General features: G+C 46.0%; 1 protein-coding gene across 1 annotated transcript in view; it reads right to left on the minus strand.

Annotated features, from left to right (window-relative positions):
- The window catches only part of LOC140154869 (DISP complex protein LRCH3-like), a 118,053-nt gene that overhangs the window by 66,428 nt on the left and 32,883 nt on the right, over positions 1 to 18,742 (minus strand). Inside the window, 2 exon segments of the mRNA XM_072177518.1 lie at positions 5,244 to 5,374; positions 5,981 to 6,117. Of these exon segments, the coding sequence (XP_072033619.1) occupies positions 5,244 to 5,374; positions 5,981 to 6,117 (268 nt within the window).

The following is an 18,742-nucleotide window of genomic DNA, read 5'->3' on the forward strand; positions in this document are numbered from 1 at the left end:
AATGCTCTGCCTAGCTTCCCTTGGAAGAGCGCTTGCTCTTCTTCGGGCTTGCCAGCTGTTCCTGTGCTACCCTTGCGCCTCCCAGAAATGGGTGCTGCAGAGGTAGTGGGCTCGGGTACTGTTGGTGGTGCACGGCCTGCTGAAGTCGGAGCTCCTACCCATGGTAAGGGCAGTTTCCGACCTCTTCAGAGTGCTCCGTTGGTAGCTTCTTTGCACGGTCCTCCACCGTGGCGCAGAAGCATCCAAAGAGAAAAAGGACCCTGCCTTTCCATCGCGTTGAGCGATTGGAGTGGCAGGCCCCTCCCCCCGGCGCTGAGTGACACCCTATGGGCTAGGCCCATGGAGCTCTCGTTGAGGCTAGCTGTTAGCACCGCTAATAGGCTCACCTCATGCGAAGAGCTCAGATGTTGTCTGAGCGTGATACGCTTGCGACATCTGGGTCCCTCTCGGATCCCCTCAGGTAGGTCCTGTGGTCCTCCCGTTACACGCAGAGGAAGCGTGCAAGCACGCGGTGTCATAGCTCTACTGAGCTCGACAGCCCTACGATATCTACCCGTGAGGTTTGCCGGGAATGAGAGTGCAGGCGTCCCCTGTGAGGAAGCAGCAGCTGAGCATCCTACTGAAAGGATCCCTGGTCCTCCTCCATGGACTCCCCTTAGGGGGTGTCCGGAGGAAGATCAGTGCTGTTGCTCCCCTCGCGGGCAGCGGGGAAGGAGATTGTAGTGATGTCACTACCGGACTCAGCTTCCGACTCTTTCCTCGCCCACAGTATCCGTATCATGCTCGATGATGGCGGTAACTGAGGACGGGCATCTGAAAGCGGGTAAGAAGGCATAACCACTGTGTGGCTCGCCGACTACCTGCCAGCAGAAGAGGGAGTACTCCCGCAAGACCCTGAGGTATCCGCCATGGCACCACTGGGTCCGCATGCTCTCGCAGCCGTCGTCCTAGCGCTAGCAGCATCGGGCCTACCCTGATCAAGATCTGGGTTAGCCCCATGCCGGCTGGCCTGGTCAACAGCTGATGTTGGTACTGCGTGGCCATCGCTGGCGACACTTGCCACGGTGCTAGGCCGTGGAAGAAACACCCTGCGGCGGGTACCACGGGGCATACCCAGCCGGCAGCTGACCCTGAAAGGATCCGCCACCAGGGTAACCCCATGGTACTGCAGTACCAGCACCGCCTCCCCCCCCCCCCTTGTTGCCACAGAGACTGTGGCGACTAAGGCGAGTGCTGCGGTACCGGTGCGGTATCAGCGTGGGTACCCGTGAGGGTTCCCAACTGTGGACCGCTGTACCCTCGCCACACTGCGTTCCCTGTTTGGGGATCAAGCTGTGTGCTGGCGTGGTACCGGCGCTGGTACTAGCATGGGTACCCGTGAGGGTTCCCGGTTGTGTACCGCTGTATGCGTGGTTCCAGCGTAGGTGCCCGTGAGGGCTCCCGGCTGTGTACCACTGTACCCATGCCTCACTGCGTTCCCCGCAAGGGATCAAGCCGTGTGTATGGGTACCCGCTATACCGGCTGTCCCTTGGCTAGAGGGAGCTTGCCTAGTACCACGGGTAGCTGAGCGTGCATGCCCCCGATCAATCACCTCGCCACCTGAATAGGCAGCGTCAATCAATGGAGCTATGCCCTGTTGATTTGACAGTGATCGATCAAGAGAGGGTAATTGACCCATTGACGGTAATGGATCACCCGCGCTCCGCTGGCTCTCGAGGACATAAGTGGGTTGTTGATCAGCTAGGCTGTTCAAGCTACTTACTGTACCCTCTAGAGCTTCGCCCAAGGTCGCTGTGTGTGGCGGACCACTCACGGCAGCTATGGGCGGGTGCATAGCGGCTACCACTGAAGTCAAGCCGTGCTCGTCTTTGTAGCTGCCACCGAATGCACCTGGGTCGCTGTCCCGTGAGAGACTGCGAGCCCAACCCCTGAATAATCGCCAGCCAGTCCCTGTGGACAGCCAGCAGCTATTCTAGGGCCCAGGGTATCACTCGGCGGTCCCGCCATGGAACGCTGCCGTGTGACAACCCCAGTTGGTTCTGCTAAGACTACACCCACAGCGTTAGCCGCGGTATCGTCTCTGCTGAACCCATGCATGCTAGGGTTCAACCCAGGCAAGCCCGGGTACCCTTGCATGCTGCCCGTCGCTGGCTACTACTGTGGCTGTTTGAGCCCGTAGATATGCCTGCAACAGGCGGGTGTCCTCCTGCTAAAAACCCGTGAGGATTTTAAGCTAGAGGACTGGTATCCTCCTGCTACAAAACCCGCTAGGGTTTTCGCTGGTGGTTACCGCGCTGCTGCCTGCTACTTTGCTCCGGCGTATAGTCAGTGCTTTACGCTGGCTGCTGAGCCTTTGGACGCGCTTAGCAGTCCCGAAGGAACCGCCTGCTTGTCCGGGGACCGGAGCCCCCTTAAGCAGACCTGCCATGACCCATAGGGGCTGTCACAGCAGAATCTACCGTGTCGACTGGTATCCTCCTGCTGCAAAACCCGCTAGGGTTTTCGCTGGTGGTTACCGCTCTGCTGCCTGCTACTTTGCTCCGACGTATAGTCAGTGCTTTCGCTGGCTGCTGAGCCTTTGGACGCGCTTAGCAGTCCCGAAGGAACCGCCTGCTTGTCCGGGGACCGAGCCCCTTAAGCAGACCTGCCATGACCCATAGGGGCTGTCACAGCAGAATCCACCGTGACGACCTTACCAGTGCCCTTGGTAGATTTCTTCTTCGTCTTATGGCGATGACGGAGCCTATCCCAATCGTCAAGCTGGAACTCGGAGAGTCCTAAGCAAAAGAAAGACATCTAGAAGATCGTGAGCACTCCTGTGGGTGAAACAGAGCGGGTGTGGGTCCCGCTCCGTCACCAGGGAAGGGCAAGCCCGACAGGGCCGAGGCGAAAGCGAGGAGAAAGGGAGGGGCACTACCCCCCCCAACACGCGACTCAAGCCCAGTAAGCAAACCTGAGCACGGAGGCTGGTCGCTAACGTTAGTGGTAAAGTAAGGACTGGCTAACTTTATTACTAAAATGTCAGACGGGTCCCTACCAATCCCCACCGTATGAATATCTGATTAACTCGTCTTTATTGGACGGTAATGAAGACATAACGATAGAGTAATCACCCTAACATAGCAACAATAACCTACCGTACATGAAATACAATGTGTATGTACAAACATCTATTGTAACTTACAGGCTGCAATGGTTGTTTTACGTGGGAAACAAAATGAATGGCGTCAACGAGCGGCCATTTTGAATTGCTCGTGTGTCCCGTATATAAACGGAGGCACGATATGTAGCTAAGTTTTGGATCGTTTTTTGTCACTTTTTCGCCAGAAAATGCCGTCAAAACTATCCTCAGACCGTACACTACCGGTTTGGTTTTACCTAAGGTGTGAAACTACAACCGTATATCTCGCCTTTTGGTCGAGAAATTGATACACAGTGCTATGAACAATCGATAGGCACGCCTGTGTCAGTCGGAGACCAAGGAGGATAAGGGACGATCATATGGTGTGACGTCACCTTTTGGGTGAGTCCACCGGGGGATCGGGGGGTTTTTGTTATTTATTCATTTATGTGGGACAAAATGACTATTAGTTTTTCCGCATCTCGGGATCGATGCAAGAAGTATCTTAATCAACATCGGAAACGGTAAGATCGACCGGTGTACTGAGTCTGTGTGTGTGTGGGGGGTGCGGGTCTGCGTCGGGCCTGGCTTTAAGTGACTTGGTGGGAACAGTTCTTAAAATAGCAGAAATTATATAGTTCTGTAAAAACACCTGAAGTGATATCTATAAATCCCTCCGAATTAACACAGAAATTGTGCCATATCGTAAGCTGTTAACTCAAAAAAAGGGTCTTTAGTGGATGGGTAGGCTCTTATTCTAGTGGATGGGTAGGTTCTTATTCTAGTGGATGGGTAGGCTCTTATTCACGCATGGCATCTATTAGGGTGAATATGGACGCAGCAATTCACTTCAGGATTGAGATCATGCCTGACACACTATGGGTAAATGGTAAGTATTGGATTATTCTGCACTTCACATTCACAACTACAGAAGTGATTACATAAAACTCAGGATAAGTACTGATAAACTTTTTCAGTTCTGCATCAGCATCGCTGTACAATTTTAGGTTAAGGTCACTTTGAATATGATGACTGTGATGTTTTTGTATGATACTGGTAATGGGAAAATCATGGTGGCTACAATTCTCTGGAGGCAAACAAAGGCCAATTCCATGCAAAAACTGCAAACTTTCATCAGGGATGACAGTCAATTCATGCGCAAATGAACTCCCAAGTAGAGGGACAGTATCTGTCAATTTATTAGACTGATTTAATCTTCCTTTATGCCGGATGGCTAAATCTATATAGCAAATGCAGCCAATGTTACATGAGAGGCAGGTGTATTTGAATCAATCTTCTTACAAATTATTTGTGTTTTGATTTGGAAGGCAGGTTTTTTTTTCAATCCAACTGCTCCCAATACAAAATGCAATAAGTACTATATAGAAATCAAGTATACATTGCCTTCTTACTTGGGAAGACTTAGCAACTGCCAGGGTCCACAGAATCAAACTTATGTCTGAACTTGCTATTTAATCACAAGTTAAAGGTGTGAAATTTATCCAAATGCATGAAGACTGACACCCCTGATTCATGCATCCTTTAAAATAGATCATCGATATTTTGATGGTTATGCCTTATCACAGTATTCAGCAAGGTCCTTCAGCACTGCTGTACCACTCTTAATGATTATCACGTAAAAAAGAACTAGGTCACGCCTGGGTCAAGCGATACTACCCGTCTTGTTTGGCGAATGAGATGCCATTGTGATGATGACATGATTCAATTAACCAATCAGAACTCCACTGCCATGTTTACGCTGTAAACAGCGCCAAATTGGCAGCCAGGTAAAGGACCTATTCGAATACTATGGCTTCCAACATGCTCATCTGACAGGGTACAGTTTGTTAAACTCAACATGTTTGTACATTCATTGGATGACCTTTGAATGCAAAAACTCACACCCCACTTGAGGTCAAATTTTCAGCTACGATGGTTGAATAGGGCTTGATGAACCTTGGCATTGGAGATGATACCATTTAGGCTCACAGTGACAATGAATACAAGTCTAAATTGAATCACTTAACCTAAAGTAAGAAACACTGTAAAAAAGTGGGTCACATAGAAATTGGTATGACAGCATTTCCTGGGGATCATCAAGAATTAGAAGTATCAACCTACTTAGCATTGTTAAGTGATGGTCCTCTGCTCCATCTTTGACTGTCTGGTTCTAAGATGCCTCTCCTCTTGCCTTCCCTCAATGCTTCCATTGTGAGATATTTGAATATGTGTACTCTGCCTCTCGTACATACCTTGGAAATCAATGAAAAAATTGTGACATTACGTGATGGAAGAAAACAAAAGTTTTACTGGGCCCGAGCACCACAGGCTTTACGTCTCGGGTATTTTTTTATTTATTTTTCAAGTGTATGCAATTAAAAACAGCTGATTTTTGGCCTAAGTACATTGATTTTGCCTGACATTTTTTGAAAAAATTTCAGAAAATGTTCAAAATATGTTTGCAAAGATGTTCAGATTTCAATTATTATTTTAGGGTCATTAAGAAAAAAACCAAAAAACAGACTGACAAACTCTACTTGCCAAGCCCATCCGTCAGTAGAACTGAGTTTTTTCTGTGGCCTTATGGTAGCAGTTATTCAAACTTGAATCATACGCCATACCAGTCTGGTAGTCAATGTGCTAATGGTACATTATAAGCATGGTTCTTAGACAAGATTTTAGACATTCCAAAATGGAGGAGGAGAAAGGTTACATGTGATGTCTTTATGTTGCCAAATTATCCTGTTTCTTATGTTTACCACTGAAAATGTTATTTATTTTTATTTTCTCTCTGAAATCAGTCGAACTATGTTGATCACAAGAACATGCCATTACTAGCACCAGTAGTAACCACTTACTTGTGCAGGTGGAGATGTAAGAGGATTGTTATCCAAGGTGAAGATTTCTAAGGTTGTTATCATTCTGAATGATGTTGGGATTACTGTGATTTTGTTACAGGCAATATCCAGCATAACTAGTCTCAGCCTACTCATTTCTGAAAAAGTAAAGAGTAAAAGAACATCAATAATAAAGGAGGTCTGTGGTTCAAACATAAACTAAAGAGATATAGATTAATCAACAACAGGCAAAGTCCCAGCATCACCCGGTAATGAGGGCCAATCATTCCATGTAGTGTGAGAGATGAAACTGCTATACACATACTGCATATTGTTACGGTCTTTTGAGAAGACACACAATGCTCTAACGTACACAAAAAAATATATGCAACGCTGGCATGGTTTTTAGACACACACGATCAGCCCTCATGAATATGCAAGAATTCTCAGCATACAAAGCACAAGGAACTTGCCTGTTGGTGAATGGTCTGTATAATTTTTCATCTATGAGATCAAACATCTTCAGCATAATGTATGTAGTCAGTAACTCAAATTAAAAACAAAAATCAACATTCACTGGATGGCTTGTATCCAGCACTGCCTAAATTATTGCATTTTTCAACATCAAAAAAAATAATTATTATTTATAATAATTTTACACACGATTCCATCTTGAAGCCATAATTTCAAACTAGTGTATCTATCTGTAAATATATTTCTTAATTGTAGCAGCTACCATTCATTCACACATGGATCATCTTCCTGATTTATTCATTATCAAGCTGACATATATGTAGCATTAACAATCACAAACAACAGATAAATGAGGACATCAGCAGTTAGGAATCCATGTCAATAAATTATCACACAGATCACTTCATCACCCAGAACTGGGTTGTCTAACTACTGGAGTAAATAGAGCTGTGTTCACATGGCTTCCCAATAACTTGAAGTTGTGAATGTCATGTATGTGGTATGAGAAGTGAAGATGCACTTTGGTTTTCAAAACAATGAGAGGGCAATACTCTGTACTCAAAATACTACTCTAATTACAAGGCAAGGGCTATTTCCATCATTTGAAAAGTGTACTTTTCACATGGGTTATTTTGTGAAATTTGTGGGCAATAGCCCTTAGTCCTGGTATACATACAATGTTTATATTGAGCCTGCCATCAAATAACATTTTAATGCAATCAAGTGGTACAAGTACTTAACAAGTACCTAAAATCTGTTTCTATTTTTACATACTTTGCATTCTACATGTGAGAGATGGGTTTAATCCAGGGGGTTCATTAATATCTTTTCATGACTTAATGATTGTTTATGCTCGAGGGCTTCAGCCAGACTCGCAAGCTTCCATCCAGGGTTCTATAGTGCAGATTGTTTACGACTGGAAAACCGGGAATCAATTTTGTTTATGCCCGGCTATGCATCATCTCACGCGCTGTTATATCGCGCATTTTCAACCAAACTTTAAGGGTGATCCTGGCTTTGCTTCCTGTGTCAAGTAATTCACTTTTTTGTATTTTTTATGTCAAGTTTGCCAAACAAATAAACAAGCAAGCAAATAAATAAAAAATAAAATAAAAAATAAATAAATAAAAAAATTAAAAATTAAAAATTAAAAAAATAAATAAATAAAATAAAATAAAATAAAATAAAATAAAATAAAATAAAATAAAATAAAATAAAATAAAATAAAATAAAATAAAATAAATAAATAAAATCAAAACACATCAAATCAAATGTAAAAAACAAACAATCAAATAAACAAATAAAAATATAAATAAATAAAAAAAAATTTAAAAAAATAAATAAAAATAAAAAAACCCAGCATAACTGCTCAGAATCTTAACTATTGTATCAAGTCATGCGAAATCTTAAGATGTGATGCTCATGTGAATATGCCTTATGTCTGCTAGATAGGAAAGGATTTGTCAATCCAATCCCTTGAATCCCTCGACACTGGATGGGTCAAAGATATGTACACTTTACTAGCATGACAAGAAATGCCATCATGCACTCTTCATCAAATCAATTTTCCCCATAAAATTCTAAAAATGATGTTTGCTGTAATGATCCCAAATACCATGCTAACCTATCCCCCATACATGTACAATATCAGGGGAAATATTCCTGCAAACTGTAATTTTTCAAACAAAAATGACAGAAATATGAAATTGTATTCTCAGATATTCATATTCTGTGTCCCTTTCAGAAATGTCCTACACCATGAACTGAGTCACTGTCTATCTATTCATGCCAGACAACATAGCAAAAACAACCCATAAACTGTTATATTTTCAGCCAATCACAGCGAACAAACAACTTCTTTCAAGTCTTATTCATTAGTGATTAACTCATCAATATTTGAAACTCCATATGTGACAGGAAAACGATCTGCTCCATGGGGGCCAAAGGAGGCATTTTTGAAAATTGACTTACGATAATAGTTACCTAATACAAACAATAGGCTATCATATACTGAAAACACTGAAGGTCTGGCATACTTGGTTCTGAAGTTCTGAAGTTTTGTGATTGATTTTATTATTTTTTACTCCATATTTTTGCCTCTATCTCAATTTCAAATTTGCTACCTTTGGCCCCCATGGACCAGATCATGTCACATATATCCCCCGATAGATTATACAGTCTCTATTTATTTCAATCAAGTGTTGTCAAAGGACTGAAACAAAGAAGGGAAATATTATCAATTTTGTTAACATGTTATTCAAGTTTATTATGTGTATTAAGTCAGAGGCCCTTTCTAAACTGTACAAGTTTTGCATATGAGGTCCTAGGTTCAATTCCTGTCAGAGGTAACTTACTGGGGAATTGGCTGGTGGAAAAGTCTGAATTTAATTTAATAGGCAATATCTGAACAGATTAAATCCAGACTTCTGCTCTCCCCATGGTACATTTAGAATTGTGTAAATGAACCATGAGAGTACTCTGTCCTTTGGAGGGGAAGTTAATTGATCAGTCTTCTGTACAGAGAGCCATTGTGATTCTGTGAACATGCACATATAGCTCACAGTCTGTTTCAAAAAGAGTAGGGTGTTAACCCATGACTGTACTAATCCCTATGAAAATAAGCTGCATTATGGAAGCTTTCTTGGGTCATCCAGGGTTGTAATCAAGCACGGTCTCCTCAGAAGGCACTGATAAAAAGTTTTAATACAGTCAATTCACTTTCAAATTCTGTTGTGCCTGTACTGAACATCACTGGTCGATATTAATGAACTTTTACATGCTTGATGTGGAATACAACATAGTTAGCTACCAAGTCTACAACCATAATTATCATCAAACATCAACCTATTTAAAGTTCCACTTCACTTCACAGAGAGCCATTAAATTTCAGCAATTCAGAGAGTACTGTACTAGGAAAGTTTGCATACCTGAAATCCAAGCTATGAGAGGTGAGGAAATACAAAAATAGCATTTCCTCATAACCGGCTAGCTGAACTTACCGTTCACCTAGCTTATCAAGAACAATTTCAATAAGAGAGTCAAACATCTGTGATCATTTCTAGGGGAAATGACATGTATATATCACTCACAGTCAATTGGCGCATTTCAAAACAAAATGGCAACTTTCTTAATACTGGTATTAGTCATATTTTTATGGTACATTCCTAGCCAGTACAGCAAATTCAATAGGGAATGGTGCATACATTGAAGCATAATAGAATTGAAATTAACATTTCCCTATGTTGGATTCATTATGTATCATGTAGTAGTATGTTTTCTTGTTTCTACTTTTTGCATGATTGTAATGCCTAGTGATGTACTAAAATACCATGTAAAGGACTAAGCCTGAAGTGCTTTAATTAAAATAAATTTTAAGTTTTTATATTAAATCCGGAGATCTTGGGTTTTATTCAAAGTTCACCGATCGAGTGCTTGCTTAGAACACGTCTCGTGAATGTCAGATCATGTGTAAATGTATCATTGAATCAGTGACGTGTAAATCGTGTGCATATCGCTATTCCTCGTACGTCGTGTAATACACGTCCCAGCTGAGTGATGCTCCATACAATAATACATGTATGATGTAATACAATCAACATTCGACAATCTCATATACGCATTGTAGGCGCTGGAATAAAATAGCAATTTTTTTGTTTTACTTCATTTGTTTGGCTCGAAATTAAAAGGGGACAATATGATCAGTGAAAACTAACATTTAAATAGCAAACTATTCTTTATATGCAAATTGCAAATCACACATTATTGCTTAAAGTGTACATGCATGTACATAAAATGTTCCGGTTGACTACATGGAAGTTGATGGAAATGATGACTCTGTTCGACTTCCAGTGGGATACTGGTTCACAGAAAGCCCCAATGAACCAGGAACCGTTTGTTATAAAATCCTGGCTTCTCTCCCTGATTTTCTTCTTTTCATATTGTGAGGTTCTTATTCAGCCCTCGAATTAATCCACAGCACCCATGGCATTTTGCCGTGGGTGCCCAACCCCACTGCCGTAATGCCCTCAAAATATGTCCTTTACCCAAGGCAGTCACTTGCTGTGCCCTCTAATGAAGTTGCCGTTGGTGCCTCAGCCCTGGCCTTTCATTATAAAATAATCTACCTATGTTTGTGTGTGTTTTCTTCACTTTTGAGAAATTGCCTTGGTGCCCTTCTCAAATTTTCAACAGTTGCCATGATGCCCTCTTGAAATATTACAAACTGCTGTGCTGCCTTGCCTTTTCAGTGAAAATCCAAGGCAATTATCAACTTGCCCTAAAAAAGTTGCCGTGCCCCTTCAGATCCTTAATTCGAGGGCTGTTCTTATTAGTCTCATTTAGTTATGAATGTTAGTAAAGTCATATACGATCTTACAATATGAAATTGGTTACTTTTTTACCAAACCTGATTTTTCACTTTAAATTTGTAATGTTTACTCATGTCTCAACTTGCACCTAAAATGGAATCAGCCAAATGTGTTATGTTTGTAGGACAACACAGCAATTTTGAATTAATATCTTTTCAGATTAAGCAGCAAAGATAAGTGGATTTCTTTCATTTTACCTTATTATTACAGCTTAAAATGCTCAAAAAAATATTATTTCATAATTTTTGATAAAGAATAAACAAATAAAAATTTCACTTAAATTACATATTGTGGAGATTATCTAGAATTATAAACATTTGAATGTTTGATGAATTTTGGTTGTCAAGCTTCTTTATCAAATCACATCCCTTTCATTTATGCCAAACTTCCTCTCGGCCTGGTAAAGCTGATCTGATATGTATACAAATGGGATAGAGCCTCAACACAAAACTCTCCACATGACTGTATACATGCAGGCAGATTTACACCAACTAGTATTTATTCAATTACCTAATACCAGTACAAATGAATGGTTTAAATAAACACCTCTGACATAGAGTAATCTTGATAGCCCAAGATTAATCGCTGGTCTCAATGAAGTTCTCTTATTTGTTCAAATAAACAAAATGTTTCAAATTGATTAATTTATATACATTAAGATTGATATGGGTCATTTGTTGTGTGGTCAAGAAAAAGAACGGTTGGTCCGGCAAAATAAATTTCTGTATGTTTCTTCATGCAATTTAATAAATTTTATACAGCAACTCATATCACATTAATATGAGATGCCAAATTTTTATTTTCTACTGTGCATAATAGAAGCTTTAACTTTATATGCTGTATGTTTATGTTTGTGGGTGTGGGTGGGGTGTGTCTGTATGTGTATTGTGTCATTATAGCTTTACCACCAGAAAAATCTGACGGTGTTAATAACATGTTGACAATAACATTGTATGCCTGTATTTATCCTAAACACAGATCACGTCTATCAGTTTCCCCTTGTTTTGTTTTTACAAAGTGTTTTGATCAGTCTCCTGACCTATGCACAATTACAGCCTGCAGTATTACCTGTAAATTGTGGTAAGATCACAAACAACTCAGCAAACCCAGAATGTTTAAATATCGGGTCATTAAAAGGTATAAAACATTTTAATAACATACAGAAAACATTTTTGGAAACTTGATGCAAAATATCAAGTGCTGACAAAATATTTTGCTAAAATGTTTTAAACAGTCAACATGTATGTGGTAGTGTCTTTAAAAAGCCTGTGACAGGCACCGGTACAAAGAATTTGTAGAATAGGACACAATTAATTAACACAGATTTGTATGGAATGGATTGGGCATTTTCAGGATGTCCAAATAGACATGTTAGAAAAGTCCATAGAAGTGGTTATTAAAAGGGAAAGGCATTTTATTGAAGTTATTTAGAATGAATATGTGGTATAGTTAACTTGAAACATTAGACATGGCAGCTATGTCATAATTTACATTGACATAGAAAAAAATACATTGGAAACATTTTATTATCAAAACAAGTTGTTTTTAAAGGAAAAATATCAGTCAGAACCAGTCTGTGTAGGGACTCAAACTTCCTTTTGTATTCAATTGACAGGGATTATGTGGTGATATAGCCAATGTGTTATTTTGCTGTCAATCCAGCGTAGATGTGTTTGATAATTTTGACAAATGTGATACTTTTTGTATATTTTGGTAGAACAGTAAGGCCTAAAAATTGTTTGTTTAGTGTTTGCTATAGCTTGCACCCAAGGGTCATTTGATTGGATTTAAATGAATACTGCCAATTGCATTTTTAAAACAAGTCAATACTAGTCCCAAACAAAAATGTTTGGTAGACTCATAACCGGTGCGATCTTACCTTTCCGATGTTGATTAAGATACTTCTTGCATCGATCCCGAGATGCGGAAAAAACCAATAGTCATTTTGTCCCACATAAATGAATAAATAACAAAAACCCCGATCCCCGAGTGGACTCACCCATTCGGTGACGTCACACACGATAATCATCCCTTATCCGACTTGGGCAGCCCTACTCGCCAAACTTGTAGGGGCGGCGGGTCCGAGATAATCAACATCGGAAAGGTAAGATCGCACGGTTATGAGTCTACCAAACATTTTTGTTTGGGACTAGACTCAGTACACCGGTCGATCTTACCGTGTCCGATGTTGATTAAGATACTTCTTGCATCAACATCTGAAAGATCGATCTAGCAAGTAACCGACGGATGGAGGTACAAGATTGGCCAGCATCTGATAAGGATCGGGAGAGTGGGTAGCATGGTAATCGCGAGGTCAAACTATTTCCCCCCCTCACGGCCGGAAACAGAAAGACTACGTGAACAGACAAAAACCCCTGAACTGAAAGTTCAGTGGTTAAGAATAGAAACACTGGTTCTTACCATGTTGGAATTCTGATTGTCCGGAAAACACCTGATACCCAACCACCATATTATCTCCGCAGAATAGCCCTGGAGAACTTATCGCCTGGTCGTTGGTTTACGTTTTTGTAGTAAACCGTGGAAAAGGACGACGGGTTCTTCCAAGACACAGCCTGACAAATCTCTTCTATGGGGACCCCCCTATGGTAGGCCCACGAAGATGAGATAGATCTGGTTGAGTGGGCCTTGGGCGGCGTCTTTTGCCGCCCCAGTCCACTCAACACCTGGACCAGCCACCGTGCCAGAGTCTGTTTAGCGGCTGGACCGTGCGGTTCTGCGTGAGTGATAAATAAGCGGTCATGAGCCCCTCTTAAGGTTTGTGTTCGGCCAAGGTAGTGCTGTAGCGCCTCACCGGGCACCACAACCTGTCTTCGGCTATTGATGAACCCTGCCCAATACTGGGGAGGAAGAGGGCGAGTGTCGGAATGTACTTCGCTCATTTTTGCAAGGAAATCCGGGCGAAGAAACAGCGTCGCTCCGTTGTTAGTAAATCACGGAGGCTGACTTGAGACTGCGTGCAACTCTGAGCAGCGCCGTCCGAAGCCAACGCCAGAAGAAAGGCCGCCTTAAGAGTGACGTATTTAAGGGTCGCTTTTGACAGGGGCTCAAAAGGGGACCCTTAATATACTCCAAGACTGTGTTGAGGTCCCATGGAGGGACCACCTTCCTTTCGGCGGGCGCGCGCGTTGAACATACCGTCGAGAAGAATACTTAGGGACCCAGCTGAATTGATAGTCGACCCGTCTTCAAATCCCGATGAATCGAGAGAATGGCTGACTTATAGTTGGCTATCGTTGCCTGCTGAAGTCCTGACCTGAACTTTTCTGTCAGAAAATCTGCCACTAGAGGCACAGGGGCTCTAGTGGGAGATGTATTTCTCTCATCGCACCATGCGTAGTAGGGAGCCAAACGCTGACTATACGTGGAGGGTAGACTCTCGTCTACCCCGGCGATGAGAGAAGCAGCTTCTGATGAAAAGCCTCCCTCCGCCGCACGTTCCTGATAAGGGCCATGCAGCTAACTGCAGGTGCTCTAGTGGTAGACTTGGTACCTCTCCTCCGGGCATCCGGAGTAGATTTATTAACTTTCGGGGAGTACTCGCGGCTGTGCCGCTAGTAGATCCACCATCGGTCGAAACCACAGGTGGTTCGGCCAGAGCGGTGCTATCAGAATGACGTTGCACTCCTCCCTCCCGAGCTTGGTCACTACCCTTGCGAGCAGTGAGATCGGGGAAAGCGTAAGCAGTCATTCCTCCCCAGTCTCACGGACAGAGCGTCCACGGCGAATGCCTGTGGGTCTGCGACCCTCGAGCAGTACACCGGCAGCTGATGATTGCGATGCGATGCGAACAAATCTATCGAGGGGTGGTACATCACCTCGAAGATCGTCTGGGCGACCTGCGGAGCAAGGGACCATTCTGTAGGTCCCGACACCTTTCCTCGTGACAGATCGTCCGCGAGGATGTTGGTGACTCCTGCAATGTGCATCGCTCTCAACGTAATCTGCCTGGCCTTGCACCACCCTATCAGGCGTAGTGCGTGCAGGCACAACCGTGGTGACCTGGTGCCCCTTGTCTGTTGAGGTAGGCTACCACGGTTGTGTTGTCCGTTTGGACAACGATATGAGATCCCACGATCACCTTCTCGAAATGCTGGAGAGTTCTCTCCACTGCCCAAAGTTCGAGAAGGTTGATATGGAACTCCGTCTCCGTGGCCGACCATAGGCCCGAGACTGAGTCCCGTGGATGTGGCCCCCAGCCCAGCTTTGGCGCGTCCGGTCGTCACTACGTGGCCTTTTCCGCTGGTGCAGGAACCTGACACCTTGAGTCAAATTGGGCTGATGGGTCCACCACCAGAGTTCTCTCGCGATCTCCGACATCGGAACCGCGAGGGATATTGAGTGACGACTGGGCCTGTAAAAGGCTAGAAGGTGTAGTTGTATAGGCCTCATGTGAAAGCGGCAGTGCGGTGCGAGGTCTACCATACTGGCCATAAGGCCCAAAACCTTCATCCATGCCACAGCGGTGCTCCCTCTGACTCGGCCAAGAGTCGGGCACACCTCGCCATGTTCGTCACCCTCTCGGGTGAGGGCGCCGCGATCCCCTCATTGAGGTTGATCTGGGCCCCTAAGAATAGTGGTGTCTCGCGTCGGGACCAAATTGGATTTCTTGGCGTTGATCAGAAATCCCAGGTCCGCACCGTCGGACTACTAACTCCACGAGACACTGTGTCTCCAGTGGGGTGCGTCCGTAAATGAACCAATCGTCCAGGTAGCAACACATGTTGACTCCCCTGCGCTTCAGGTGCGCTGCCACCGCCCTGACCAGGAGTGTAAACACTCTGGGCGCGGTGGACAAGCCGAATGGCAGGCATCGAAACTGGTAAGTGTGACCCTGTACCTTGAAGCGTAGAAACCTCTGATCTTGAGGTGCGATCGGAACATGCAGATATCGTCCGAGAGATCTAGCGATGCCGCCCACATACCCTTGATGGGGCAGGCTAGCACCGAGCGAGAGTCTCCATTCTGAACCTCTTGGGCCTGATGAACTCGTTCAACGGCTTGAGGTTCAGAATGAACCTCAGTCGCCGGTCTTCTTTGGAGCCAGAAAAAAGTGCTCCAAAACCCCTTGGTGAAAGGGGGTAGACCGGGACAATCGCTTGCCGTGAGAAGCTGAGTGACCTCTGATAGTAGTGCCCGGCGCTGGGGGCCGTCTGGCGGCACTACCGTGGACCTCTGAATCGTGCAGGCGCACGAGGGTGGCTGGTAAATTCCAGCCTGTAACCCCACTGACCACTGACAATACCCAGGCGCCCGGTGAGATGGCATGCCATCTCTGGGCGTAATGCACAGCGGCCGCCCACAGGGGAATCCCTGTGGAAGTCCAAACCTGCCGGCATGGACTGTCGACCGCCGTGCCCTCAGGACCGATCTGGTTTGCCACCCTTAGAAGAACGGCTCTTCTTAGGGGCTTGCCATCGATCCAGAACTACTCTTGCGCTTCCCAGATTTTTTGGGAGGTGCTGGAGTAACCTCAGGCTCGGGTGTAGTCTGTGGTGCGCGTCCTGCTGAAGCCGGAGCTGGCGCAGAAGAACGCTTAGAAGACTTCTTCTTCTTGTGCTTCTTCTTCGCCTTACTGCCCTTCCCCTTGGTCAGGGCAGCCTCTGACTTCTTCAGAGTGCTCTCATTGGTGGCCTTCTTTGCCCGGTCCTCCACCGTGGCGCAAAAGGCCTGTCCAAAGAGTAGCCCCTGTCCCACCGAGTCAGACTTCTTCATTGCTTCAGCAAAGTCGGAGCCGTAAGTTGACTGGAGGGACAGACAGGCATTCTCCCGGCGGCGAGATGACATCCTATGGGCTAGGCCCATAGAACTCTCGTTGAGGTTAGCTGTTAGCACCGCTAACAGATTAACCTCATGGAAGAGTTCCGACCTTGCCCGTGGTCGTTCGCTACCTTCCTACCGAGGTGCTCGGCAAGCGTGGTAGCGGCGCTAGAGACTCTGATAAGCGTGCTCGCTTATCGATGATGAGCTTTAGCTCCTCCTCCCACTGGGGGGAGAACGACCCGTACGCCTTGGCCGCTAGCGGCAGGCGCTTGGCAACGTCTGGATCCATGTCAGGGACCCTGAGGTAGGTTTCGTAGTCCTCCTGCGAAACACGCAGTGGAAGCGCAAGCACGCGGCGTCAAGCTCCAGCGAGCCTGACAGCCCTCTGAAACCTACCCTTGAGGTCCGCCCGGGAATGCAAGTGCGGGCGACCCTTGTGTGGGCCGCCGCTAGCTGGGCATCCTACTGAAAAGATGCCCTGGTCCTCCTGAACGGACTCCTCCTGAGAGAAAGCCAGGCCCAAACCTTGGGCCACACGGCTCATCACCTCAGCGGTGTCCGCAGGTAGACCATTGCTAGCGAGTTCCTCACGGGGAAGCGGGGGAAGGATACCTGAAGCTAGCTGCACAGTCTCATCAGACTGTGAGTCGCTACTGGTGTCATCTTCCGACTCCTTTCCCTCGCCTTCAGACTCTGACTCACTCTCTGATGAGGAAGAGATCTGACGACGGGCATCTGAAGGTGGACAGGGAGGTGTCGCCACCGTGTGGCTAGCCAACTGAACACCAGCAGAAGAGGGAGTACTCCCGCTAGACCCGAGATGCTAGCTATAGCACCCGGGATCCGCGACGCTCTCGCTGCTGTCGCCCTAGCCATAGCAGTGTGCGGCCTACCCTGAGCTGTATCAGGGTTAGCCACTCGCCGCCGGGTTGGGTAACAACTGGTGGTACTGCTTGCCCAACGCTAGGCGGCACTTGCCACGGTGCTGACCGTGGAAGAAACCACCCTGCGGCGGATACCACGGGCATACCCTGTTGGTAGCTGACCCTGAAAGGATCCGCCACCAGGGAAACCCCATGGAACGGCAGTACCAGTACCGCCTCCCCCTGTTGCCACAGAGACTGTGGTAACCAGGACGAGTACTGCGGTACCTGCGTGGTTGTAGCGTAGGTGCCCGGTAGGGCTCCCGGCTGCGTACCACTGTACCCATGCCTCACAGCGTTCACCGCTAGAGGATCAAGCCGTGTGTATGGGTCCCCCGCTATGCTGGCTGTCCCTTGGCTAAAAGGAGCTTGCCTAGTATCACGGGTAGCTGAGCGTGTATACCCTCGATCAGTCACCTCGCTACCTGAATAGGCAGTATCAATCAATGGAGCCATGCTCCGCTGAATAGATAGTGATCGATCATAAGAGGGTAATTGACCCATTGACTGTAATGGATCACCCACGCTCCGCTGGCTCTCGAGGACATAAGTGGGTTGTTGATCAGCCAGGCTGTTCAAACTACCTACTCTAACCTCTTGAGCCTCGCCCAAGGTCGCTGTGTGTGGCGGACCACTCACGGCAGCTATGGGCGCGTGCATAGTGGCTACCACTGAAGTCAAGCCGTAGCTTCGTCTCGGTAGCTGCCACTGTTTGCACTTGGGTCGCTGTCCCGTGAGAGACTGCGAGCCCAACCCCGGTATAGCCGCTAGCCAGTCCCGGAGGACAGCCGGCAGCCATTCCAAGGCCCAGGGAATCACTCGGCGGTCCCACCATGGAACGCTGCCGTGTGACAACCCCAGTTGGTTCTGCTAAGACTACACCTGAAGCGTTAGCCCCGGTATCGTCTCTGCTAAACCCATGCTCGTTTTCATTCGCCCCTTGGGGGCAACGGAAGGCGTGCTGCGTGCCGTGGATCAACCCAGGCAAGCCGGGTTCCACTGGCACGCTGCGTGCGTACAGAACCGGCCGAGGCAAGTCCGCTGCACGCTGTATGCTAGGATTCAACCCAGGCAAGCCCGGGTACCCTTGGCATACTGTCCGTGCCCGCTACTTCAGCGGGTGCTAGACCCGCTGTTCGCCAGCAATAGACGGGTGTCCACCTGCAAGAAGCTCGCTAGAGATCTCACTGGTAGACTGGTACTGCCTGTTAGGGCAAGTACCGCCCTGCTGCCTGCTA

The sequence above is a fragment of the Amphiura filiformis genome, chromosome 6, assembly GCF_039555335.1.
Source record: "Amphiura filiformis chromosome 6, Afil_fr2py, whole genome shotgun sequence".
Classification (NCBI taxonomy): Eukaryota; Metazoa; Echinodermata; class Ophiuroidea; order Amphilepidida; family Amphiuridae; genus Amphiura; species Amphiura filiformis.